The sequence below is a fragment of the Saccopteryx bilineata genome, chromosome 6 (genome assembly GCF_036850765.1).
Source record: "Saccopteryx bilineata isolate mSacBil1 chromosome 6, mSacBil1_pri_phased_curated, whole genome shotgun sequence".
In the NCBI taxonomy this organism is placed as follows: Eukaryota; Metazoa; Chordata; class Mammalia; order Chiroptera; family Emballonuridae; genus Saccopteryx; species Saccopteryx bilineata.
The window spans coordinates 205,332,417-205,358,310 of NC_089495.1; the positions used below are offsets into that span (position 1 = coordinate 205,332,417).

Consider the following 25,894-nt stretch of genomic DNA (forward strand, 5'->3'; position numbering starts at 1 on the left):
TCCTGGAGTCTACTCTCCGTCTTTAAATTGTATGCAAAATTGTGTTTGCAAGTCCATTTCCTTGGGATTCAACAGCTTTTTGTCACAGTCTCCAAGAGAACTGTGGGTAAGTTGGGTACAGATTCTAGTCGGACAAGCCCGGATTGAACCCTGGCAGCCTCACTTAAAGCAACTGTAAATTCTTTAGCAGGAGGCTTCGCTGTCCCGTGCCTCTGTTTTCTAATTAGTCAATAGGGGCTATGAAGATTAATGAATAGTTGCGACAGTTGGGTGCGCAGTCAGCTCCCAGCAAACACCAGCTATTTTACTGCCAGGATGAATGCTCACATTCTTTCCAGATAATATTTTATGACTCTATCATCTGAAAAAATGGGCTAATGAGAAAATAAGAGGCCATCACACTGCTCTGTGGTTGTGCTCCATTGGGTCTCCCTCGAAGACTGGGGGCAGGGGCGGGTCGTGCTGGGAGAAGGCCTGAACACACACAGTTGTTCCAATGATTTTATTGACTGACCCTGACCCAGGTCAGCAGGCTAACCCAGTCTGTAGCCAGTGCAGACGGGAGAGTAGGAGGTGGAGATGCCTGGATGAACCCAAAAGAAGTCTGGGTGTTCAGACCGACATCCTTCTGGTCTGGTTTAGCGAGTGGGGGGTAGGAGAGTGTTTGAGGGTTGGCCAGAGCCCAGGGATTAGGAAAATTTTTACAAAAAGACACGCACTGTTGAAAAGACCCTACTCTGTGCCCAGCTTGGGCTTCAGCCCCACAGTCTGCAACATCGCTCCCCGGGGGCGAAGGGGTCTCAGGGAGATGCTCTGCCCTTGGGGCAGCGGGTAGGTCAAGGCCCACGATGCGCCCTCCAGGTCACACTGCGCCTTTGCCTCTCGGTGGAGTCGGTGGCGCTCATGGAACACCCCCGTGTCCCACTGTCCCTGGGAGGGCGGGCGGTCTCAGAGCACGGCCAGGTTGTGGCAGGACTTGGAGCGGGCCTTGAGTGCCCGGCGGCGGGCGCTGCGGGCTGTCAGGCGCGCCAGGAAGCGACGGGCTCGCTGGCCGAAGCTGGCTCGCCGTCGGGGCGTGGGCGACGCCCGGGCGGTGCCGTCCCGGCGGCGCAGGCGCAGCTGGCGCACCACGCCCTCGAAGAGTTCGGCCACGTTGTGCTGCAGCGTGGCTGAGGTCTCGATGAACTTGCAGTCGAACACCACCGCGCAGGCGCGACCCTCTGAAGGGGTGGGGAGGGTCAGGTGGGCGGGGTGGAGGAGGAGAAAGAAGAGGAGATAAAGGTAGGAAGGGGCGTCTTCAGTCTTAGCCCGACGTCAAGTTTTCCTTGCTCAGTGCATTGTGCCGGTGCCAGGGGACTCGGAAATAGGCCAGACACGGCTTTGCGGAGTGGGTTCGCAGGCTGGTGACTGATGCCAGGGGCAGAGGGAGGCTGGGGAGACAGGGAGGCTGGGGCTCGGCGGGGGAGCGTCAGGGCTCTAACCGGTGCATCGGAACGATGTGGGAAGAGATACCGATTCGGTATTTTGGGGATGTGGTCTGGGAATTTGCATTTTAACCAGAATCTCCTGCGATTATGTTGCTGAATTTGGGGATGTCTGCTCACAAAGCATATGGTCTTTGTCTCCAGGATGCCACTGGGCGGACAGGCAGGGCCCTGGGTGCTAGTCTTCCGGGTCTGGTGACCCTGTGGAGCGGGCTTCCCCTCTCTGGGTCCCAGATCCCATAACTTTTTACATTGTTTCCTGGAAGTAGGGCCATTTTAAGATCTTTACGGGTCCTACCTATGTCAAACGTATTAAAATAGTTCCCATTACACTTTAAAAACAGTTTATATGTAACTTGAAATGTTTTGGTTTGCAGTTGCTGGATGCCACAGTATCATGTTTCGTAGACAATTAAAGCTTTCTGGCCCTGGCTGGATAGCTCAGTTGGTTAGAGCATCGATCTGAAGTGCAGAGGTTGCCAGTTCGATTCCAGGTCAGGGCACATACAGGGACAGATCGATGTTCCCGTCTCTCTCTCTCTCTCTCACCCTCCTCTCTCTCTCAAATCAATAAAAAAATTTATATTCAGAAACTTTCTGAATTTTGAGTTTATAAATTTTTCACTATTTTGGAGGCAATAATTGGCTTTTTCAAGGTCTCAGCTCTAAGCCCTTGAAAAGCCGGCGGGACCAGGCCTTGTAGGCCTGGTGGATAAAGTATCTTTGAGTAAGGCCCTGGGGGACCCAAGGGGGAATTTTTAAGCGAAGAATTGACAAGGTCCGATCTGGTTCCGGGAAATTCTGGCAGCTGTCGAGGAGAACCAGCTGAGCATGGCTATGGACCTATGTTGGGGGCTGGCCCAGGCTCAGTGGAGCTGGTGGCAGGGGTCAGAGGCTGTGCAAATTGGGGAGGAGGTGGGGTTAGGGGAGGTGTACCTGACGGCATCCGGGGACTGGTCTGGGGGAGTGAGAGAGGAGGCAGGGAGGGTGCCCAGCCCTCGGGCTCGGGCAAGTGGGCGCAGGATGGGGCGGTGGTAGGGGTGGGCAGTCACCGGGTGCAGGATGGGGTGGTGGTAGGGGGCGGGCAGTCACCGGCTGCAGGATGGGGCGGTGGTAGGGGTGGGCAGTCATCGGGTGCAGGATGGGGTGGTGGTAGGGGGCGGGTAGTCACCGGGTGCAGGATGGGGTGGTGGTAGGGGGCGGGTAGTCACCGGGTGCAGGATGGGGTGGTGGTAGGGGGTGGGCAGTCACCGGGTGCAGGATGGGGTGGTGGTAGGGGGTGGGCAGTCACCGGGTGCAGGATGGGGTGGTGGTAGGGGGTGGGCAGTCACCGGGTGCAGGATGGGGCGGTGGTAGGGGGCAGGCAGTCACCGGGTGCAGGATGGGGTGGTGGTAGGGGGTGGGCAGTCACCGGGTGCAGGATGGGGTGGTGGTAGGGGGTGGGCAGTCACCGGGTGCAGGATGGGGCGGTGGTAGGGGTGGGCAGTCACCGAGACCCGAGACAGAGAGCCCTGGAGGAGGAGCCGTGACGGGGTGGTGGTGGGGGGCGGTGGCTGAGAAGGACACGGGGCGGGTTGGAGGGCTCACCTTCCACGGAGACCTCCCGGCAGCGTGCCAGGTCCGCCTTGTTGCCCACCAGGATGATGGGCACGTGGTCTGCCTGGTGCGTGCGTCGCAGCTGAATGCGGAGCTCAGAGGCACTCTCGAAGCTGCCCCTGTCTGCGATGGAGTACACGATGACGTAGGCGCTGCCCGCCTGCAGGCGCGAGTCCTGGCTCCAGCTTTCGTCCTGGAGGGGTGGGACCCAAGCCCATCCTCAGAGGGTGCCTGGGCCGCGGCTGAGAAAGGGGCTGGGGTGCTCCAGTGAGGGGGATGGGGCCGAGGTTTATACTGTGGACAGGTTTGGGGGGGGCAATCCTGCCATGATCCCCTGTAATCTCTCAAGGCAATGACGTCCTGATCCTCTCTGAGCCTGTTTCTCTGCTTCAGAAATTGAGCTAATGACACTACCTCACCATATTCCCTCGTTCGTTGGTTCCTTCCATAGGCTGGGCACTGGAGACCAAAAAAAATACGACCTGGTCCTGCTTCTTGCTAAGGAGGGTTTGCCGTGCAGCTGCTCCCGCCCTGCCTGCCTCGCAGGCTGAGCCACGAGGAGACAGTTCTTTTGGGTCTTCTCCAAAGGGAGAAAAGAAAGAGAGAGAAGTGCAGATGAAGGCTGACCTCCAAGGGAGGCATTTGCCGGACGGTTTTAAAGAGAGAGATGAAGGGGCCACTTTGCAGGGTACGGACAGGGAGTGGGAGAGGCACGGGCCGTTTGAGAAACTGGAGTCCTCGCGAGTTGTGTGACCAGGGACAGGAACGACCCGGAGGGATTCTGCTGCCCCATTGAGGACGGCGGTGGTCTGTCGTCAGGGACAGCGCTCCGAGACCGGACCGCCTGGTGACAACTTCCTAAGTGTTTAGTAAGACACGGTTCGTGCCCTCCACAAGCTCCTGGTCTGGAAGGGAGGCTGTGGAAAGGGAGAGGCGTCCTGCGATGTGAGAAGTACCCAGACACAAGCGGCTGGAGAAGCCATGGGGGTTGGGGAGGGAGCCCAGGAGAACTCGACCTGGCAGAGCGTGGGAGGCTTCGCGGTGGACCTGTGAGTGGGTCTGGAAATGGTGAGCAGGTGGGGCAGGAGAGGAGAGTGGGTGGGCCAGGAGTGGGAAACACCGAGTGTGGTGGAGGAACAGTCTGTGAAAAGCCAGAAAAGTTATGACAACTAACTAAGGTAGATGAGGAGGATGGTCAACCTCACTGTCAAAGGGGGTGAGTTTTCAAAAGCCATACTGACCCCTGCTCAGGCCAGATAACTGCGGGCTGAGTCAGGCAGCTGTGGGTGCCTGTTCTAGGTGCTTGACCTTGACTACGGACAGGTTCCCCCCTCCCTCTGGGTCTCAGTTACCTCATCTGTAGAATGAGAGATTGCGTCTTGACCGTTCCCTCATTCATTGCACAAATATTCATGGAGGATTTGGGTCACAAAAGCTGGTTTGGTGCACGGGTTGGTGGGTCAGATTCTCTTGGGGGTGTGATAAAAAATATAGATCCCAGGGTCCACTTACATAGGTTCTTATTCGTTAGGTCTGGGGTGAGACCTGAGAATTTGATTTTTAATACTCTCTCCAGGTGACCCTGATGGTCAACCAAGCTCGGGCACTACTGGATGAGCCAGAGGTCCAGCCTGGTTAGTCAGGTTCCGCCTGTCTGAATTTAACCACCTAGCCCAAGGATGGAAGGGATGGAAGCTTATTCCAACAAGGCTTCCTGTATGGCTTCTGTCATTATTATTAGGTTCATTTGGACCTGGGTTTCCTTCTATACTATGGAGAGAATTGGCTACACAACTCCTCCATCCCTCGCCTCTGGGCCGGTCACTGGAGCTGTTAACCATTTCTGTCAATCACCCAACACTGCCCTGCTAAGCCCGCCGGTGGCCAGGACCTCCCTGCATCTTAGAGTGATGGACTCTCGGGTGATTTTTAGATCCTTCTCTTTGCTTAGCTGTCCTTCTTCAAATAGTGAGCATGTATTACTAGGAGAGCAAGAAAAAAAAAAAAGAAAACTAAAACGAATTCAGAAAAACGTAACAGGGACACGTCCCGTCTCCTGCTCTCTTCCTGCTCTGGGAGGGGCTAGGGAAGGACACCCTTTGGGTCCCTTTTTTATTAGCTACTGAGTTAGGGTGAATAAGAATTATCATGATTTACGATTCTTCACCCATGGTCAACATTTTTTATATGCCTCAAACTGTGTGCAACTCTATGAAATTGCATAAGAACTTAAAAAAAAAAAGGTTGGAAAGGAAGGCAGGAATGATCGACCCATTTATCAGGTGAGAAAACTGAAGCTCAGAGCGGGTAAGTCAACTGTACGAAGCCACACAACCGGTGAGGTTTGACCTCAGGCATTCTGACGCTAAATTCAGTGTTCCGACCTCTGCACAGCATAGGTGGGGGGAGGGGATGCGGGTGCTCACAGCGGGGGAGGCTTGCGGGAAGCACACCCCGGGAGGACCGTGGAGGGGGGACTGGTGGAGTGAGAAAAGGGGGTGAAGTGAGAAGGTTCTGTCTCTGGTTGGAAAGGCTGCCCAGGAGCTAAGGTTTTGGAGGGTGCCGAGAATACCCCCCCCCCCCCCCCCCCCCGGCCTCTCCCTGCTCTGTGGTATCCTAGGAAGGGGCAGGAATCTGGGACTAGGCTCAGCGCCCCTCCCCCCACACACACCCTGCTTGCTGTGCCATACCAGGGTCTCAGCCTCCCAGGTGTCCATGACCACCAGCGTGGCGTCTTCCCCATCCACCGTGAGGGTCCTCTCGTACACATCTGTCACGGAGGAAAGAGCGCGATCTCAGGGAGGAGGCTGCCCCCCCAGCCCCTCTGTATGGTCACTGCGCCCCCTCCACTTCTCCTTGAAGAGCGCACCACACCTGTGTGATGCCTCTCTCTCCTGATAGGTCAGGGAGCTCCCGAGGAGCCCATGTGTCCCCAGCTGCCAGCACAGGAGGTGGCACACAGCAGGGACCGGAGGGAGTGATCGCCGGCTGGTGGGGTTAAAGGTGGGCCGAGGCTTGTCCGCCCCGCTCTGTCCCTGGCTGAGTGTATACCTCAGGCCGGTCAGGTTACCCTCTCGGGCCCTCGGCCTCCCCTTCCGTCACGCCCTCAGGTGCACAGAGGCACACCTGGTGTCTGGGTTCTCACTCGCACAGCAGGAGGGGGAGGCCCTGGAGACAGGGCCAGAGGGCCAGAGTTTTGCACCTTCTCTCTGCCTCCGACCAGCTCCGCACCACACTCAGCCTGTGACCTCTCAGCCGGTCCGCGTGAACCCATCTTCATTTCCTCCGTCCAGTCCCCGTCCACCCTCAGCCCAGGGCCCCCGCCCCCTCAGCTCACTGCAGCTCTTTGGAATAAAGAAAACCAGGCCCCAGAACTTGGGGTCCAAGTCTCCATTTGGGGCAGGGTCTCAGTTGCGCTGCAGGTGGTGGGGCCACGGATAGATAGATGTCTTTGGACATGGGACGGGCAGGGGGAGAGTTGCGGCTAAGTAAGCAAGTAAGAGTGAGCTAAGTGGAAGGTCACCATTGCTTTACACTTGAGACCGAATGCCATCCCTCTCACCCACGAAAAGCTGGCAAAATCTCACTCTTCAAGGAATTTCCCTCCGGTAGAGCTCTGTGGCACGCTCACTTCATAGTCTCTGAATGACGCCCCTTTGAGTTGGGCAGTGCACGCGTTGGGCACGAGTTCATGCGTTGGGCATGGCAGCTTTGGGCCCCCTCCCCCCAGTGACAGGGCTTTCCCTCCTTTGGCCCCATTCCAGCCCGGCCCCCGGGGCCCTACCTCCCAGCTGTTCCTGCAGCTCTCGCTCCTGCTTCCCTGCAAAGAGGCTGGCCAGGCTGGTCTTCCCCACGCCAGGGTCTCCAAGCAGAACGACGTGGTAGAGGGCCTCCCAGGAGCCTTCAGAGTCGCTGGATTCGGAGGACCAGCCGTCGGGGGCAGGTGAAGCTTGCTGGGCCGGAAGGTTGAGGGAGGCTGACTGGCCCAGCCGCGGGTGCTGGGACGGCGTGGGAGCCGAGGGTGCTGTGCGCAGGCCAGGCTGGTGGCCCCGGGAGGCCAGGGGCAGTGGAGTGCTGGCTCGCCGACGCAGGGAGGTCTTGGCTTCTTGCTGGGTGTTCAGTGTCATCCTTGGGAGAGGGACTTGGCTCCTTCCTTCTTTCTGTGAGCAAACAGGGGGGACCGGCGGGCCGTGAGCCAGGCGCTTTGAGCCCTTTCTCCCGAAGGGTCCTGAGTTGTCGCTGAGATTGCTTCCTCCAGAGCCCCTCTTGTTCAGATGCCCGGAGGAGGTGCCCCGGGCGCCTTGAGGTGGGGGCTTTCTGGCCGCAGGCCCAGGGTCGGCCTGGGTAACGCTGGGAGCGTGAGTGCGTAAACGGGGAACACGCACTGGCACGCACCCCGGAGGCTCGCCCCTGTGCCTTGTGGACGACCCACTCCCCCAAGGCACACCGACAGGCGGAGCGGCAGCACGGAGGCTGGACGTCCACACAAGCACGCACACACTCGGGTACACACCTGCCTCGCCCATTCAGCACGGGAGACGTTTGAAAGGCATCTGAATGGCCCCCTCTCCCCTTCCCCACAGGGCTTTTCCCCATGGTTGGGGGTTAGGAAGTATGGGGAGAGTGAAGGGCTCCTGGGGGGTCACTTCCGCCGCCCCATCTCCAGAGGGCTGAGGAAGAGGCAGGAGCGTGTGGGCTGGAACTCTGAAGGGCACGAGGGTCTGGGGGTTCCCTCGGCGGTAACCCGAGCGCCCTGGTGCCATGGGAACGGCGTGTCCGGCCCGCCCCCTACGTGAAAAATTCAGCAGCGACCAGCAGTGCCTCCAGCGGCTGTTGGGGGGCGGGGGTTTCCAGGCTGCAGGGCCAGATTTTGTGATAGGGACAGGGTCCTGGCAGCGGGCGCGGAGGGGACCTATGGACCCCGGGAGCGCATGTGCCATTCCCAGAGTCCGAGTCCGAACTTGCCCAGCCCGGAGTGCTAGTTACGAGTCCCCTGCTTGGGCGGGTTCCTCGTCCGGGGCTGCCCAACCCTCTGGGCCCCAGGTGGAAGTACCCCCGCCCTTGGGATGCGAGTTCGAGGCACCCTTCGCCCCTGCCTGCATCGCAGAACCCTCCCCCATGCAGGCGCCTGGCGAACTCCGCTCCAACTTGACGAAGTTGGCGGCGGGCTGCCCGGGCCTTTACCTCGGCGTGGGGAGGGGTCCAGGGTCCCCGGCCTGCAGTTGCCGGGTGCTTCAGGCTGTACCACCGCCTCGGCGCGCAGCCCCTCTGGCCGGTCCCGCCCGGCCGCCTAGCCGGGGAGGAGCCGCCACCCCGCCCCGTCCAGCCCCGCCCCAGTAGGGCAGCCCTGGGGTCCCCGCCCCAAGGCCTCGGCCACTGAATGACTTCACTGCCGGAGTCAGCTGACCCGCCCCTTCACCTCCTTTATCTAGGGTGGGGGTGACAATGTAGGGGAGGGGGCAGAGAGAGGAAGGTAGGGGCTCGGAATTCCTGGGTCGGGGTCGCCCAGCACATCCACACCTACGCACTCCAGCAATGGGGCGCACCAGCAACCTTGCTCCTTGCCAAAGCCATCTGGGGAGCTTGTTGAATGCTCGGGCTTCCAGGTCCCACCCTCCCGCAGTCCTGGGAGGGCTTCGGGTTACACAAATGCCCAAGTGTTCTTGACGCAGAGTTTGTGGGCTCCACTTCGAAAATCTCTGCTTTGAACGGCTGGAGAATTAATTTGGGGAGGTAGCTTGGGGGGGGGGAGGGGCGCCGGGAAGAATTCATTGAATAGTTCTGAATATCTCTCTCACTTGGGCATCATTCATTCATTCTCCGAGTTCTAGGTGAAGCTCCCACTATCCAGCTAGGGCGGTGCTGCGCCTGGGAGGATGGCTGCCCACTCTTGTATTAACATTTATTGAGCACTTGTGCTGTGCCCCGTGTGGTCTGAGCACTTTGCTCGTTTAATCCTGACGCAACACAAAGGATGAACGCACTGAGGTTTCCCTGGGCCTGGGACTCAGGGCTCTGCCTCTCAGCCCACTGTCCCTTTCTGTCACACTCCGTAGCCTTTAAAATTTTTTAAAAAATCTTATATCTTCCCAGGCATGTCGGAAGAGGAAAGAGACGCTGTGATCTTGGTTACAGAAGAGAAGTTGGCTACAGGGAACTGGTGAGTTTGGCCATCTGTGGGGCCAGGATCTAGGCTCCTGAAGAGGGTGCTTGCTTTGAGGTCATGAGGGACTGGGTCAGGTGTGGATGTGGGACCCACGGATGGAGAGCAGGCTGTACCCGTGGGTGGGGCTCATTGTCATGGCTGAGGGGGTCCAGGTGTCCAGCTCAGAGCAACTCCCACCGCAGCCTGGTCAGCTAGCTGAACCCCTTCATGCCTGGCTTCCTTCTGCGGCTTGCCCTCTGACCTCCCTTCGCCCACCTCCCCGCTGGGCTGTGAGTGATGCAGTGTTTGCCCTCCACTGTCTCTGGGAGGGAAGTGAGTTGGTGTTAGTCCCAACTCCGCCATTCTATTGCTATATGATTTTCAGCAAGTCACCTCGGTTCTTTGGGTTTCAGTTTCTTTATTTAAAACTGAAATCTGGCCTGGCCTGTGGGGGCGCAGTGGAGAAAGCGTCGACTTGGAACGCTGAGGTTGCCGGTTCAAAGCCCTGCACTTGTCTGGTCAAGGCACGTATGGGAGTTGATGCTTCCTGCTCCTCCTCCCTTCTCTATCTCTCTCTTTCCTTTCTAAAATGAATACATAAATAAAGTCTTAAAAAAATAAAAGATTAAAACAAATCTGAACAGGTTACACCCTTGCCACAAAACATACAGTTGTCTACAATACAAAAGCCTGGACTTGGCATTCAAGGCCTGTTATGAGTGAAAGTGAGGCAAGGGGTGGTTGTGGTGTGTGTGCTGCGGGGCGCGCTGGGCTGGGGAGAGCTGAAAGGTCTCTGATATGTTTCTTTTTTCAAGTTTTTATTTCAAGTGTATATAAAGTGAGAGAATACCATAAGGAACACGGCGAACTTTTAAAAAACATTTTATTATGGAAAAGTGTAAGCACGCAAAAATACAGAATAACGGAATGATGTGAGTTTTAAAAAGAAACCGTTCTCTGCAGGGTCATTTGCAGTCCCCTCCCAGCAAATTCAGTGCTCTGGCCACGCCCCACACTCAGGCACGTTCTGGTTCTTCTGCCTGCAGGACCCTTTCCTCTGCTTTTCCCAGACGCAACTCAGATGCCCGTGTCCGGACGCTGTTCGGAGCTCCATCCCCACGCGATCCCAGTGGTCCTCAAACTTCAGCGGTGTGTTCGACTCAGTTGGGGGGCTTCTGAAACCACAGCATGCTGGGACTCACCCCCGAGCTTTTGATTCTGTGATTTTGGGGTGGAGTGGGAGACTTTTCACTTTTGTTTATTTACTTATTGCCGTTGCTTGCCAGTCTGGGTACCACACTGTGCATTACGGGCTGTCCTCGGGTGACAAACGAGACAGATTCTGTAGATTTGAAAATGTTTGAGTATTCACATTCATGGAAAGATAAGAAATAAATACAATGTTAAGGCAAACACCTGTCTCAGTTGCATTTAATAGGTAAATGTGCCTGTTCCAACTTACATACAAATTCAACCAAAGTCACACCTACAGGACCTATCATGTTCGTGACCCGGCACAGCTTGTGTTTTGTTTAATTTTCTAAATGCTGGATCACCATTTGGTGGGAACTGTTATTCTTCTCCTTTTGTGTGTGTGTGTGACACAGACAGACAGAGAAAGGGACAGACAGGCAGGAAGGGAGAGATGAGAAGCATCAATTCTTTGTTGTGGCTCTTTGTTGCAGCTTCTTAGTTGTTCATTGTTTACTTTCTCATATGTACCTTGACTGTGGGGCTACAGCAGAGTGAGTGACCCCTTGCTCAAGCCAGCGACCCTGAGCTCAAGCTGGTGAGCCTGTGCTCAAGCCGGATGCGCTGGTAACCTCGGGTTTCGAACCTGGCTCCTCTGTGTCCCAGTCCCATGCTCTATCCACTGTGCCACCACCTGGTCAGGCACTCTCGTCTTCTGCAAAGGCCTAAATTTTCGCGTTTGACTGGGTCGGTGGGTTCTGGTTTTATCTCCTTGGCGTCAGGAAGGGGATCCTCCAGGTATGTAGCTTTGCAAGGGGGGCCTTGTCATCATTTCCTAGAGGACAGCTTGGGGCTCAGAGAGGCTAAGTGACTTGTCCAAGGTGGTGCAGCGACTAGAGGGAGTGGCTGGCATTGAAGCGGGTCCCTCAGAAGTCCAGGCGTTCCCTACACTCTCGGGTGGGGCTGCTGTCCGGGTTCTGAGCCTGGGCATTACTTCAGGAAATCGTGTCCCCAGTTTCAGAGCTTAGCAATGTCCGGAGGGGGTGTCCGACCAGCTGCCCGCAGAGCTGGCTGAGGTTCAGCTGCATCCTTGGGACCACGAGACTCCAGACTCCTACTTAAGTCCGCCGCTGCCCACACTGCTGCCTTGATCTGCAGGCAATAAAGGCCGGGCCGCAGGGAGCGGGGCTTGGCACGCGGGCTCCTCGCCTCTGTGTTCTCTCCCCAGTGGCCTCCCGGGAGTCCTGTGGCCATGGCACAGCTGCTTCTGCTCACTGTGTCTCTCCTGGTCCTGGGTCACGTGCCACCAGGTAACATCACCTGCATGCATGTGTGTGTGTGTGCGCGCACGTGCACACGTGTGTGTGGTATGTAGAAATAAGAGCTAGGTTCTCAACTCCTGGGGGACAGGGGCCTAGACCAGTGTTTAAGTTCTGGGCCATCACTGGCTCTGGGCAGCTTAGAGCGAGCTGCTGGGTCAGCCTAATCGGTCTCCTAATCTTTAAAATGGGATTTGCTCCACAAAAGTTCATTTGAGTCCTGGTCGGTTGGCTCAGTGGTAGAGCGTGTGGGAGTCCTGGGTTCGATTCCTGGCCAGGGCACACAGGAGAAGCGCCCATCTGCTTCTCCACCCCTCCCCCTCTCCTTCCTCTCTGTCTCTCTCTTCCCCTCCCGCAGCCGAGGCTCCATTGTAGCAAAGTTGGCCTGGGCACTGTGGATGGCTCCATGGCCTAGGCCTCAGGTGCTATAAGTTGCTCCGATTGCAACGGAGCAACACCCCAGATGGTCAGAGTATCACCCCCTGGTGGGCATGCCGGGTGGATCTCGGTCCGGCGCATGCGGGAGTCTGTCTGTCTGCCTCCCCCCTTCTCATTCTCACTTTGGAAACAAACAAACAAACAAACAGTTCATTTGAAAGACTTACTGGATGCCAGTCACGCTTACCATGGCTGGGGACCAAGCAGTGAAAGGAAACAAGGTCCCTGTTGTACGGAGCTGATATTTCAGTTAGTGGAGACAAAAATCACCAGGTAAACATGTAGTACCTCAGGGGTCACAAGTGCTAAGGAAAATAAGTGCAGGGCCGGGGCTAGTGTGGTATGTGCATGGGGGTGGGGGTGGAAGAGCTGAAAGTCCTCTGGCAAGTTTTTTGTCTTTTTTTTTATTCAGTGAGAGGAGGGGAGGCAGAGACAGAGACAGGCTCCCCATGTGCCCAACAGGGATCTACCTGGTAAGCCAACTAGGGGGCCATGCTCTTCCCATCTGTGGTGTTGCTATGTTGCTCAGCAACCGAGCTCTTCTTAGCACCTGAGGAGGAGGCCATGGAGCCATCCTCAGCGCTCAGGGCCAGCTGGCTCCCATTGAGCCATGGCTGCAAGAGGGGAAGAGAGAGAGAAGGGAGAGGGGGAGGGGTAAAGAAGCAGATGGGCGCTTCTCTTGTGTGCCCTGACCGGGAATCTAACCTGGGACATCCACATGCCAGACCCACGCTCTACCACTGAGGCAACTGGCCAGGAGCTCCCCTGATAAGTTTTTTTAATATAAAGTTTTTATTTCAAGTATACATTAAAGTAGAGATAATAATATAAGAAACAAGACAAGCTTAAAAAATTCATTGTAAAAAAATGTAAACATGTGAAAATAGAGAATAATGTTAATGATGTGAATTTTAAAAACAATCCTTTTCATTTGAGGAAAATTTAAACCTAAATTTAAAAATAGTATTTAAAAAAAAAAACCCTTTATCTATTACCCAACCTCAAAAATGATCAACGTCAACCAATCCTGTTTTGATATTCACCTGCCTGGGGTGTGGATTGACCTGGACAAGAACTCGGACTCTAACTCATAACCAGTGGTCTAACTTGTGATCTGCGGGCTAACCTGAACTGAGGTCTGTGGTCTAAATTGTAACTAGTTGTCTCTGGTGTTCTAGCCTGTTATCTCTAGTCCAACCCTTGATCGGTGGTCAGAGCGCATGTCCTGTGGCCTAACCTATCACCTGTAGGCTGCTCTGTGACCAGCCATCTAACAAATGACCAGAAAGTGAACTGGCAACTTACAATCTAACCTGGGTCCTGTGAACTAACTTGTGGTTAGTGGTCTAACCTGTGACCAGTAGCCTCACCCTTGATCTGTGGTCAGCGCTGTGACCGGTGGTCTCAATTGGAACCCATGGGCTGCTCAGTGTCTTATGGTCCAACAAAAGACCAGAGAGCTTACCTGTGGTCAGTGATCTAACCTGTGACCCCCGGGACTGTTCTGTGATCTGTGGTCTTCCTCTGCACAGGGAGAAGTGAATTCAAACGGTGCTGGATGGGCCAGGGAGCCTGCCGGACTTACTGCATGAGGCAAGAAACCTACATGCACCTGTGCCCAGACGCCTCCCTGTGCTGCCTCCCCTACGGAATCAAGCCGCCGGCGCCCCCGAAGCCAGAGAATGTGTAGCCGGTCCTGGGGCCGGCACACCTGCTCTCCAATAAAACACACGCTGCCTGTTGTCACCTCTTGCTCCTTGCTCACTGGGGCTGGGGTGAGGGAGGGGCAAGAAGGGTGGGGAGGTCATGGAATGGGGGAGAGTAAGGGATGGTTGGTGGAGGGAGTGAAGTGGCCAGGGAGAGTGGGCATTAATGACCATGGTAAATGGTTCCGGTCCTGCCTGTACCACTTTGGCTCTGCCCAACTCTGGCAAAATTGCTCAATTTCCATCAGCCTCCCCAGCCAGGATTGGGATGATGATCATATCAGGAGATTAGGACTTTATAGAGGGAATGCAAAGAGTAAGGTAGAGTTAATAATAGGAGTTAATTGCAGTAATCACTGGAATGAATAATAATGATGAATTAATTATAAGAATTAATAATAAGAGAATTAGGCCCTGTCGGTTGGCTCAGTGGTAGAGTGTCAGCCCAGCGTGTGGAAATCCTGGGTTTGATTCCCAGCCAGGGCACACAGGAGAAGTGACCATCTGCTTCTCCATCCTTCCCCCTCTCCTTTCTCTCTGTCTCTCTCTTCCCCTCCTGCAGCCAAGGCTCCATTGGAGCAAAGTTGGCCTGGGCACTGAGGATGGCTCCATGGCCTCTGCCTCAGGTGCCAGAATGGCTCTGATTGCAGCAGAGCAACGCCCCAGATGGGCAGAGCATCGCCCCCTGGGGGGCATGCCAGGTGGATCCGGTCAGGTACATGTGGGAGTCTGTCTGACTGCATCCCCACTTTAAACTTCAAAAAAAAAAAAAGAGAGAGAATTAGAAACCACAGTTCTGACATTCAGAAAGAGGGGCACACTGGGCTTGGAAGGAAGACGCTACCGAGAGTGAAAGGATTCTTCTGGGCTCCTTTATCTTCTATTTTAGCATTTTCAGAGCCTGGCCAAGTGGAAAAATAAGGATTTTATGAAAGCAAAGCTTTCATATAAACAAGGAGGAGTCATAGAGGAAAACTGCCTCTTCTCGACCCGGGGGACTGTGGGGGACAGCAAGTCAGGGAGAGACCGTGAGCAGAGCTGGTGAGGGAGGCAGACAGACAAGCGTTCTGACTGTTCTGTATCAGGACTGTGTTTGGCTAAACAAATAAACAAACAAACAGGCAACTCAATTTTCAGAAACTTATTCTTCTCACATGAAAAAAAAATCTGGAGGTGGGTAGCAACCGTGCCAGGGCAAGCATCTCTGGAGTCCCCTGGGGTCACATAACTTCAGGCCGCGTGTCATTGTTTAAAGCGAGAAGCGGGGGAGAATTGGCACGGGCCGGCTTCTCACGTTTATCAGGAAAGCAACAACGTGCCCTGGAAGCTCCCTCAGCAGACTTCGAGTTACTCTTCACGGGCCAGGTGGCCTTGTTGGTAGTACCCCATGACCGGAAACCACTCAAAGGTCTAACAACTAAATAGATAAATTGAGTTACGTCCCTCCGGTACAAACCTATTCAATAAACAACAATAACAATGTACTGATACATACAAAATAAGTTAATCTCAAAAACATGATGTTAAGCCAAAGAAGCCCAATAAAAATGTGTACACACCCTGAGTGACTCCGTTTATATGAAGTTTAAGAAAGGCGAAACTAAGTTGATTTAAAAAGTGAGAAAAATGCCCTGGTTGGGTGGTGCCGTCGGTGAGAGCATCCTCCCGATACACCAAGGTTGTGAGTGTGATTCCCGAGAGGGACACACACAAGAATCAACCAACGAGTGCATGGATGAGCAGAACAACGAATCAGTCTTTGTCTCTCTCTCTTTCTCAAATCAATATTTTAAAGTGAGAAAAAAGTTAAAAATCTCTGAAAAACCTTATTTCTCTCTCTCTCTCTTTTCTGAACACATGTAGTTAAATTTGAGTTAGTTATCTGTGTTTGTAACGCGGCTTCACATGACTCAGAAAGAACAGACAAATCCAGGAAGAAAGGACGCTGCTATAATGGCTAGATTCAAAGAAGAGGTACTGCCCTCTAGGGGTTGTTTTGGGAATTTGCTGTGGCTTTCTTTTTTTTTTTAATCAAAATTAATGGAGCCCCTACAGGGGACACTAGAGGACATACAAATCGCATCTTGGATCTCTTCCCTTGCACACCAGGCTTTAGCCACGTGCCATTCTTTCCGTCTCTGGAACAAGCCACTTTCCTTCCAAAAGGCCTATGCACACGGTATTCTACTTGGAATATTCTGCAAACTACCTCTTGACTCTTTGCAAACACGAGTTCTCATCCTGCCGATCCCAGGTCAAATGTCACCTCCTCAGGGAGTACCCTGATAGCTCAGCATAACTTCTTTCAATTCCTATATTCTTAGAGTTAACCACGAGCCTAAACTTGTGATTGACTGATAGTTTTGTCATCTGTGTCTATGTCCCTAGCAAAATATTTCCTTACATGTGCACAATTTTGATCAAATTCTGGGGAAATTTTTTGTTAGGATTTTGGTTGGAATTTCACTACATGTAGGAAATAATTAGTATGGAATTGGCGTCTTTAAGATACTGAGTCTTCTAACTCATGAACATGGTATGTCTCTCTTATTAATTTAGGCTTCCTATACTGTATTGTCTTTCAATACGGTCTTCTAGTTTTCTCCATAATATTTTTGAACATATTTAGTTAAAAATATTCACAGGTATTGGGACGTACTTTTTTTCTTTTGTCCGTGAGCTATGTGATTAAGCTTTGCTCAGATCTGATTTTCATTGTGCTACCCTGCTTGGAGTTCACTAGGCTTTCTTGAGTCTGTGATTGATGTCTTTTAACAATATTGACAGTTCTGTGCGTGTGGTTTTTTGTTTGTTTGTTTTTTTGTTTTTTATATTTTTCCTAAGCTGGAAACTGGGAGAAACAGTCAGACAGACTCCCGCATGCGCCTGACCGGGATCCACCCGGCCCGCCCACCAGGGGCGACGCTCTGCCCACCAGGGGGCGATGCTCTGCCCCTCCGGGGCGTTGCTCTGCCGTGACCAGAGCCACTCTAGCGCCTGGGGCAGAGGCCAAGGAGCCATCCCCAGCGTCCAGGCCATCCTTGCTCCAATGGAGCCTCAGCGGTGGGAGGGGAAGAGAGAGACAGAGAGGAAGGAGAGGGGGAGGGGTGGAGAAGCAGATGGGCGCTTCTCCTGTGTGCCCTGGCCGGGAATTGAACCCGGGACCCCTTGCACACCAGGCCGACGCTCTACCACTGAGCTAACTGGCCAGGGCCTCTGTGCATGTGTTTTTATTTTTATTTTTTATTATGTGCCAGAAATTGTATTGAAAAGAACTGCAGAGACTAGAATAATTAGGATTTCCCTCTGTTAGCTGGTACCGGTACTTAATATACCTCCGCTAAGCAAGACAACAAACGTTCTTGGTTCTTGTGGTGTGTCAGAAGAATACATGGGCACACCTTTCGTCAGCTGCCAGGACAATGACATCATCACAAGTCCTGTAAGAGACCAGAAAATTTCACAGCACGCTTGTGTGACAGTGCAATTGGAAAAGGTGACTAATGTTTTATTGTTATTGTGAGAACAGTTTTGAGTTCACGGACTACCAGAAAGGGGACCGCCAGAGAACTGGGGGAGCTGCTAAACAGGGGATCAGCAGGAAGTGTTGATCCGTTGAACTCGGGAATCCTGGAGGGTAGGGGTCAGACTCCGAGTAGCTTCATCTGCATTTTTACGGCTTCAGAGAACTCAGAATGACCACGGCCTTTGTCTGGGCTGGAACTTGGGCCTCACACAGCACAGCTTATTATTCGTACAGTAAACATAGATCCTTTCCTTCCTGGAGCACCTCTGGCGGCATTTGCCATGGAGATTCCAGCATTTTTGGGCACCACCTGGCATAAAAAAAATAGAAAGAAAAAAGCATGAAGACAATGTCAGTCCTATGAAGAGGAAGGTTCTGGATTTGGAAGGCTTATGACGCGGCAGGGGCAGATGTGACCGACAGAGGGCGCTCAGTTCCCCTGGCTCTCTACCCTGGCCTTTTTCTGTTTTTATTTTTTCCCTCCCTTAAAAATTTTTTTGGCCTGACCTGAGGTGGCACAGTGGGTAAAGGCATCGACCTGGAACACTGAGGTCATGGGTTTGAAACCCCGGGCTTCCCTGGTCAAGGCACATATGGGAGTTGATGCTTTCTGCTCCTCCCTCCCTTCTCTCTCTGTCTCTCTGTCTCTCTGTCTCTCTCTCCTCTCTCTAAAATGAATAAATAAAATCTAAAAAAAATTTTTTTTTGGTAAAATAACAAATAATATAAAATTCACCGGTTTTAAAGTGCACGGTCCTGGGGCCTTAAGTACATTCACAATGTTGTACAACCATCATCACCATCCACTTCTAGAACTTTCCAAATCATTCCAAACAGAAGTCCGGCACCCTGTGCTCTCATCCCCTCCCCCAGCCCCGAGCCTTGGGCAAACACCAGTTTGCCCTCTTCGCTGTATATTTTTCTACTCTTGGTATTTAATGCCATTGGAATCATACCATAAAATATGGCCTTTTGTGTCTGGCTTCTTTCATTTTTAAGGTTCATCCATATTGGTTTCCCCCCCCTAATTTTTGTGTTTTTGTTAACATACCATCACTCTCTTTATAATTTATCTTTGTTTTGTTTTGCCAAGACCTTTTATCAAGAAGGTGGCTGTACTTAGTTGGTTTTTTTTTTTAATTTATTCATTTTAGAGAGGAGAGGGGAGAGAGAGAGAGAGAGAGAGAGAGAGAGAGAGAAGGGGGAGGAGCAGGAAGCATCAACTCCCATATGTGCCTTGACCAGGCAAGCCATGGCTTTGAACCAGCAACCTCAGTGTTTCCAGGTTGACGCTTTATTCACTGCGCCACCACAGGTCAGGCCCTTAGTTGGTTTTTTAAAAATATTTTATTTATTTATTTATTTAGAAGGACAGAGGAAGAGTCAGAGAGAGGGATAGACAGGGACAGACAGAACGAAGAGAGATGAGAAGCATCAATCATCAGTTTTTCGTTGGGACACCTTAGTTGTTCATTGATTGCTTTCTCATATGTGCCTTGACCACGGGCCTTCAGCAGACCGAGTAACCCCTTGCTCGAGCCAGCGACCTTGGGTCCAATATGGTGAGCTTTTGCTCAAACCAGATGAGCCCGTGCTCAAGCTGGCGACCTCGGGGTCTTGAATCTGGGTCTTCCGCATCCCAGTCCCACGCTCTATCCACTGCACCACCGCCTGATTTTAGAGAGAGGAAAGAGGTTTTTTTTAAAAAAAGGTTTTATTTATTGATTTTAGAGAGAGGAAAGAGAGAGAGAGAGAGAGAGAGAGAGAGAGAAGAGTGAGAAACAGTTGCTTCTCGTACGTGCCTTGACCGGGCAGGCCCAGGGTTTCAAACCAGTGACCTCAGCATTCCAGGTTGATACTTTATCCACTGGGCCACCACAGGCCAGGCAGGGTGGTTGTTTGTTTGTTTTAATTGTAGTAAAATGCACTTACACACCATCTCCCGCCGAAGCCATTTCTAAGGGTACGGTCCAGTGGTGTTAAACACATTCACGTTGCTTTGCTTCCACCACCAGCATCCACCCCCCTAACTCTTCCATCTTGTAAAACTGAAACTCTGTACCCAGTAAGCAATGATTCTCCACGTCCTTCTCCTCAGCCTCAGGCAACAACCCAACCATATTGTTTTCGATACCTTTCCTGCCCCAGAATCTTGACTAAGCAACCAACGACACAGCTCGCAGAAACAGCTTTCGAAAGAACTGTCCTGACCATCTCGGGGACGGGCTTGGCACCAATGGTGTCAGCCAAGAAAGACAGACACCTGGACGGACAGTGCCCAGCTATTCCAACCACAAGTTTTGCAGCTTCAAGATGAAATCTGCTACTTGAGCCGAACAATGATATGATCTCTCTTCTCTTCATTCTATAAAAATGGAGGTGGGGGGAGGGAGTGGGGGGAGGGTAGGGGCACAAATAGATAGAAGGTGACGGAGGACGATTTGACTTTGAGTGAGGGGTATGCAGCATAATCAAAGGTCAAAATAATCTGGAGATGTTTTCTCGGAACATATGTACCCTGATTTATCAATGTCACTGCATTAAAATTAATAAAAATAAGATTAAGGCCCTGGCCGGTTGGCTCAGCGGTAGAGTGTCGGCCTGGCGTGCAGGAGTCCTGGGTTCGATTCCCGGCCAGGGCACACAGGAGAGGTGCCCATTTGCTTCTCCACCCCTCCCCCTCTCCTTCCTCTCTGTCTCTCTCTCTTCCCCTCCCGCAGCCAAGGCTCCATTGGAGCAAAGATGGCCCAGGAGCTGGGGATTGCTCCTTGACCTCTGCCCCAGGCGCTAGAGTGGCTCTGGTTGCAACAGAGCGACGCCCCGGAGGGGCAGAGCATCGCCCCTGGTGGGCATGCCGGGTGGATTCCGGTCGGGCGCATGCGGGAGTCTGTCTGACTGTCTCTCCCTGTTTCCAGCTTCAGAAAAATGAAAAAAAAAAAAAAAAAAAAAAAAAAGATTAAAAAAAAATGTAGGTGGGTGAAAAGTCTGACTCATCATAGTAAAGAAAACTTAAAAGCTGTTCCCAGACAACATTGGCGGAGAAGTTTTCACTGAACCGCGAGGCCAGCTCCGGCGTCTGTTCCATCGGCCGGTTTAATAACCCTGGAGAAACAGTGGCGATGGGACTTACAAAGGAACGATACCATCTCCCCAAATCTCAAGGCTCTGACCGCGTACTTACTATTGCCCGCCTTTTCTGTGAGTGGCTAGACGCTTTTCTTTGCTAAAAGGTGTCGGCATTTCCAGTGGCTAAAAAAACCCATCCCGGTTTATCTTTCCTAATTCTAGAAAAGGCCAAACTAAAGTGACAGAATGTAGGTTAGTGGTGGCTAGTGGCTGTTGGGGGGTGGGGGATGGTGACAGCAAAGGAGCATGAGGTATCCTTTCTGAGGTGACAGGACTGTATTATTATACTGACCTTGGTGGTGGTTCCCTGATGGTATACAGGTGTTGAAGCTCATGTTGCATACCTAAGACGCGGGCATTTTATTTTATGTAGAATTGAACTCAGGAAAACTTATCCAAAAAGAAATGACAAGAGAAAAATTCAATAGAAAGTGGCAAATATTGAAGGTGAGTAAAGGAGATTTAAACATAGAAACGAGAAGAGACCTTGTGGGCAAAACAAAAAACCCCGGAGCAAGATATGAACAAACAAACAAACAAACGAACAAACAAAAACCTCAAACTGTAATTCAAGGAGAAGTTCTTTAACTAAAAGATGATGTGGAACACCGAGGGAGTGCACAGTGTATCTGAGGATGTAGGTGAAGAAGGAAGAAGGGGATATTTTAAGTACACGCTCTGTAGCCCTCACTTTGAGTAGAAAGTATCAACATGAATGCATGAGGAATTTTGTATACTGTATTTTCGCTCCACAAGACGCACTTTCCCCCCCAAAAGTGGAGAGGAAAATGTCCGTGCATCTTATGGGGTGAATGTTCATTTTTTCTTTTTTTTAGCTGCTGCGGGTTCCCGGACAACTAGAAGGGTATTTGAACTTTAAAGTCTCTTCTCATTTGTTAATAACAGTGCTAACGGTTGTTAATACTGCTGTTGAGTTTACATTGTTGAAATATTATTGTGGTATATTTTATTAAATATTTTAACATTCCATTTGGTTCAGAATATTTTTTTTTTTCTTATTTTCTTCCTTAAAAACCCTAGGTGCGTCTTATGGTCAGGTGTGTCTCATGGAGCGCAAAATACGGTACATTTAAACATGTTGATTTTCCCTCCTGGCTCTCTCCGCCGAGAAGAGGAAGAAAGGACCAGTTTTGTTGTACTGACTATCTCCAGCCACTAGATCATAGTTCTGAAATACCATTTTCCTACTCAAAAGGAAAAAGCCCCAAGTTTCTTAAGGAAACGGCTTCCGTGATCTACAGCAGAAGCTGTACAGGATGAGCCTAGAATATCTTGTCACACCAGAGAACCAGATAAATTATAAAGATGAGAAAGGAGGAAAGATGCAATCTGTAAATTAAACAATTTTAAAGGAATGTCAGATTTTAAAAGTGGACATGACAAAAATAGGGTGTCTAGGGATGCATCCTTAGCAACGAAACTATAAAGAAATGCAAAGAATTGATTGCTTTACAAGTCAAGAATTTGCTTCATTTGGGGGAGGGAGACTGTTAATGTTTTTTCTATTTACTGGCCTGAAGAATGGTTACAAGGTTGTGTGCTTTATATGTGCATCTGTTAATGTAGTTTTCATAATCTATAATTCTGTTTTATTTTATTAAAAAATAAAATAAAGGAAACCCCCCCATCATTTATTTATTTATTTAAAAAAATTTTTTTTCTTTTCCATTTTTCTGAAGCTGGAAACAGGGAGAGACAGTCAGACAGACTCCCGCATGCGCCCAACCGGGATCCACTCGGCACGCCCACCATGGGGCGACGCTCTGCCCACCAGGGGGCGATGCTCTGCCCATCCTGGGCATCGCCATGTTGCGACCAGAGCCACTCTAGCGCCTGAGGCAGAGGCCACAGAGCCATCCCCAGCGCCCGGGCCATCTTTGCTCCAATGGAGCCTCGGCTGCGGGAGGGGAAGAGAGAGACAGAGAGGAAAGCACGGCGGAGGGGTGGAGAAGCAAATGGGCGCTTCTCCTGTGTGCCCTGGCCGGGAATCGAACCCGGGTCCTCCGCACGCTAGGCCGACGCTCTACCGCTGAGCCAACCGGCCAGGGCCCCCCCATCATTTAACAATAAAATCTTAATTTTAACTTCAAGAGCGGTCAAGCTGAACTGCTGGTGAGAAGTAAAGTGGTCTCGTGCATTTGGTTTCGGCCTCTTTGGCATCTTAGCAAGGAGCCACGCATTTTAAAATTGGGCACAGAATTTACGGCGCAAGTTTCTTTCTCGATGTCTATCTCAGAGAAATACATGTATAGACTGAGAATATAGTTACATTGGAGATACAACTAGGGACAAGTTAGAGACAGACATTGCCCTTAGAGAACTTCCAGTCCAGTGGGAGGAGAAGTGGCCATCACAGGGGTCACAGAGTTAGAAAATGTCGGGGCAGTTTCCAAGCCAGGTTCTGGGTCCCCCCTCTACCCCAGGTGGGCGGGCTCAGGCATTTCCGACGGGCAGTCCCAAGGGCCGGGTCAGCCTGTTTGAGGAAATTCGCCCATTCTGACACATGGAAAGGAATCGCCTGGGGGTGGGCAGAAGCTTCCGGGCCGGCCGTTGAGCAGAGGGGTCCCGGTAGCTCATGCTGGACTTGGTGGAACAGGCAGGTCTGCTTATGGTCCTGCTCTGCTGACGCCCTCCCTTGGCTCCCTCACCTGGCGTTCCAGGCCCGTCCTCTGCTTCAGCCCTTGCCACGTCCCTAACCCGCATCTGCATTTCCTGGCAGTTCCCTGAAGGCACCACCCCATCTCTGTCCCCTCCGGACCTTCACATAAGCTGCTTTCTGCCTGGGAGACCTTTCCTATCCCCACTTCTTTTCCTTCCCCCTTCTGACTTCTACACAATTTTCAGGATGTGGGGTGCCCTTCTGGGGGGGACTTCCCTGACCCTCGGGCTGTGCTGGTCCCCAGTGCACCCCAGCCTCCCAGCTCCCCTCTATAAAGCTGGAGTCACTCTGGGTTGTAAACGTCATCTGTCCTCTCCCCTAGGGCCGTGTCCTTTGTCACTGTGGTCCTGGCTCCCAGCACAGGGTCTGGCAGCGACAGCAATAGTGAATAGGAGCCTCTCTCTCTCCTGGAAAGGGGGCTCTATGACCTCTGCACCGCCTAGATTATTCTGGGGACTGCTTTGAGAAAGGGTCACTATCGTCCCCTCCTCTCCCTGCTTCTCTCACCCACCCCTTCCATTCCATCTGGTGGTGCCAGGCCACCTGGGCATGCTCCTTCCTGCAGAGCAGTGGGGAGGTGGCCGGGTAGAAGTTCTGGCCGTCGTGGTTGGTACCCGACTGCCAGGGAGGCTGCCCCGGCGACTTGGCTCTGAAAAGTAACCTGAGGCCTGGCCGCCCGTCCTCCCTGCCCTCGGGATCCCAGCTGATTAGAGCAAGCAGAGAGTCCAGGAGCCTGGGTCCCCAGCCTCGTCGCTCCCCTGAAGAGGTCCAGGTTACCTGGAGACAGCTGGGACAGGAGCAGCAGTGCCGTCAAAGTCAGCCAAAGGAGCTTCATGGCTGGAAGCCGTTCACAGTGAAGTCTCAAGTCCGACGTGATGGCTAAGCTAATGGGAGAGAGATCCCTGGCCTCTCTGGCTTGCAGCTCCCTTTGACCCAGCAGAGCAGCTGCCGCCACACGTGCCCTCAGCTGCCCACAGGAACAGCCCCCGCAGCCCAGGAGCCCACGGTGTGCAGCCCTGCACCCTCAGCTGGCACGCCTCCTGTCCTCATTTAGGTCAGCATGGAGAGGTGGGGCAACAAACAAGGTCCTGGGTCCAAGACTTGCACGCCTCCTTCTACCCCGCGCCAAACGAAGACACCACTAGGGGGCGCCACGCACACGGAATCCAGACCGGGGTGGGAGGGGAGGGTGGAGGTCGCAGAGAAGGAAGGTGGCACTGAGCAGTGTTTTGAAGAATAAAATACCAAAAAGCGCAGGCGGAGGGGCCCAGACGGTGTTCCAGGAATGTGAAAAGCTGTACAAATGCTCATGCTGGCGCTGAAAATGAGAAAGATGACGTCACTGGAGCGAAACCGGGAAGGAAAAGGATGGTAAGAGATGCAGGCCCCAGCCCCAGCCTGGCCATGCCCTCGCAAAAAGACCAGCAGCCACAGCCCCTTGACGTCTGAATACCAACCAGACACTAGACCTTTCTCACAGGGCTCTGCCTCTGGGTGCCAGCTCTTCGGGATTTCTCCCCTGAACGCTTAGGTTTTGAAAAATCTATCCTCTTCCTTTGCTTCCTGCAGCCGGAAGGGGCATCGACTGCGTAAGGAGCAGACCCAGCGTGGGACTGTGGTTTGCAAGTGTCGCATAGCACGTTGCATGTGGGTAGCAAGGGCAGGGGCCTCTGACCCCAGTGTGTCAAGTGAATTGGAACCCAATGAGGGCAGCCTCAAGAATCCTAAGGGGTGGCCCTGGTCGGTTGGCTCAGTGGTAGAGCATTGGCCTGGCGTGCAGGAGTCCCGGGTTCCATTCCCGGCCAGGGCACACAGGAGAAGCGCCCATCTGCTTCTCCACCCCTCCCCCTCTCCTTCCTCTCTGTCTCTCTCTTCCCCTCCCACAGCCAAGGCTCCATTGGAACAAAGATGGCCCGGGTTGCTGAGGATGGCTCTGTGGCTTCTGCTTCAGGCACTAGAGTGGCTCTGGTTGCAACAGAGCAACGCCCCAGATGGGCAGAGCATCGCCTCCTGGTGGGCAAGCCTGGTGGATTCCAGTCCGGTGCATGCGGGAGTCTGTCTGACTACCTCCCTGTTTCCAACTTCAGACAAATACACACACACACACACACACACACACACACACACACACACACAAGAATCCTAAGGGGCAAATTCAATCGCCTGACTGGTGTTGGTGGTGGGAACGCGGAGTTCTGCAGCCTTGCACGTTCTTTCTGTGCCTTTCCAGCAACCAGAGAACCATAACATATAGACTACAGCCCATCTGTTCTAATAAGCTCAGTAGTGAGGGGAAAGCCCAGAGAGGGAAAGTGACTCACCTAAGGTCACACAGCACGTGAGTGGCACAGCCGGAAGAAGGAGCTGAATGTTGTCAACTCTTCCTTCCCTCCCTCTCAGTGACAAAAATCCTTCCTGAAACTGACCATTTTAGACAGTGGGGGCTTTTAGAGAGAAATTAATCAGATGGAGTGTCTTTCTTTCTCTACTCCTCTGCTCTCAAAATGGAAAATTATATTTGAAAAAGGAGTTTGCCTAACTTACATTAAAGGCACAGCAATGGTGGCTCTCTAGAGCAGATAGGGCGGGACTTGGTAGGGCATAGTAAGGACTGCGTTTTTTTTCCTTCAATGTGTGACATGGAGGCGAGAGGGTTTTGAGTTATAACAAGGGCTTGACAATC

At 52.6% G+C, this 25,894-nt stretch overlaps 3 protein-coding genes across 3 annotated transcripts; 1 reads left to right on the plus strand and 2 right to left on the minus strand.

The window, feature by feature from the left end:
- Nucleotides 1–496: 496 nt before the first annotated feature.
- Nucleotides 497–8,392, minus strand: REM1 (RRAD and GEM like GTPase 1). The gene is made up of 5 exons (XM_066235011.1): nucleotides 8,265–8,392; nucleotides 6,865–7,240; nucleotides 5,771–5,850; nucleotides 3,072–3,273; nucleotides 497–1,220 (listed from the first exon to the last, which is right to left on the minus strand). The coding sequence occupies exons 2-5, from the start codon at nucleotides 7,205–7,207 to the stop codon at nucleotides 949–951; spliced, it is 897 nt and encodes a 298-aa protein (XP_066091108.1). The 5' UTR covers nucleotides 7,208–7,240; nucleotides 8,265–8,392; the 3' UTR covers nucleotides 497–948.
- A 3,276-nt stretch (nucleotides 8,393–11,668) lies between these two features.
- DEFB124 (defensin beta 124) lies at nucleotides 11,669–13,863 on the plus strand. The gene is made up of 2 exons (XM_066237582.1): nucleotides 11,669–11,726; nucleotides 13,706–13,863. Exons 1-2 carry the CDS (start codon nucleotides 11,669–11,671, stop codon nucleotides 13,861–13,863), a joined length of 216 nt encoding a protein of 71 aa, XP_066093679.1.
- Nucleotides 13,864–17,374: 3,511 nt separating this feature from the next.
- DEFB123 (defensin beta 123) lies at nucleotides 17,375–24,099 on the minus strand. The gene is made up of 2 exons (XM_066237228.1): nucleotides 23,989–24,099; nucleotides 17,375–17,715 (listed from the first exon to the last, which is right to left on the minus strand). The coding sequence occupies exons 1-2, from the start codon at nucleotides 24,044–24,046 to the stop codon at nucleotides 17,570–17,572; spliced, it is 204 nt and encodes a 67-aa protein (XP_066093325.1). The 5' UTR covers nucleotides 24,047–24,099; the 3' UTR covers nucleotides 17,375–17,569.
- Nucleotides 24,100–25,894: the final 1,795 nt, after the last annotated feature.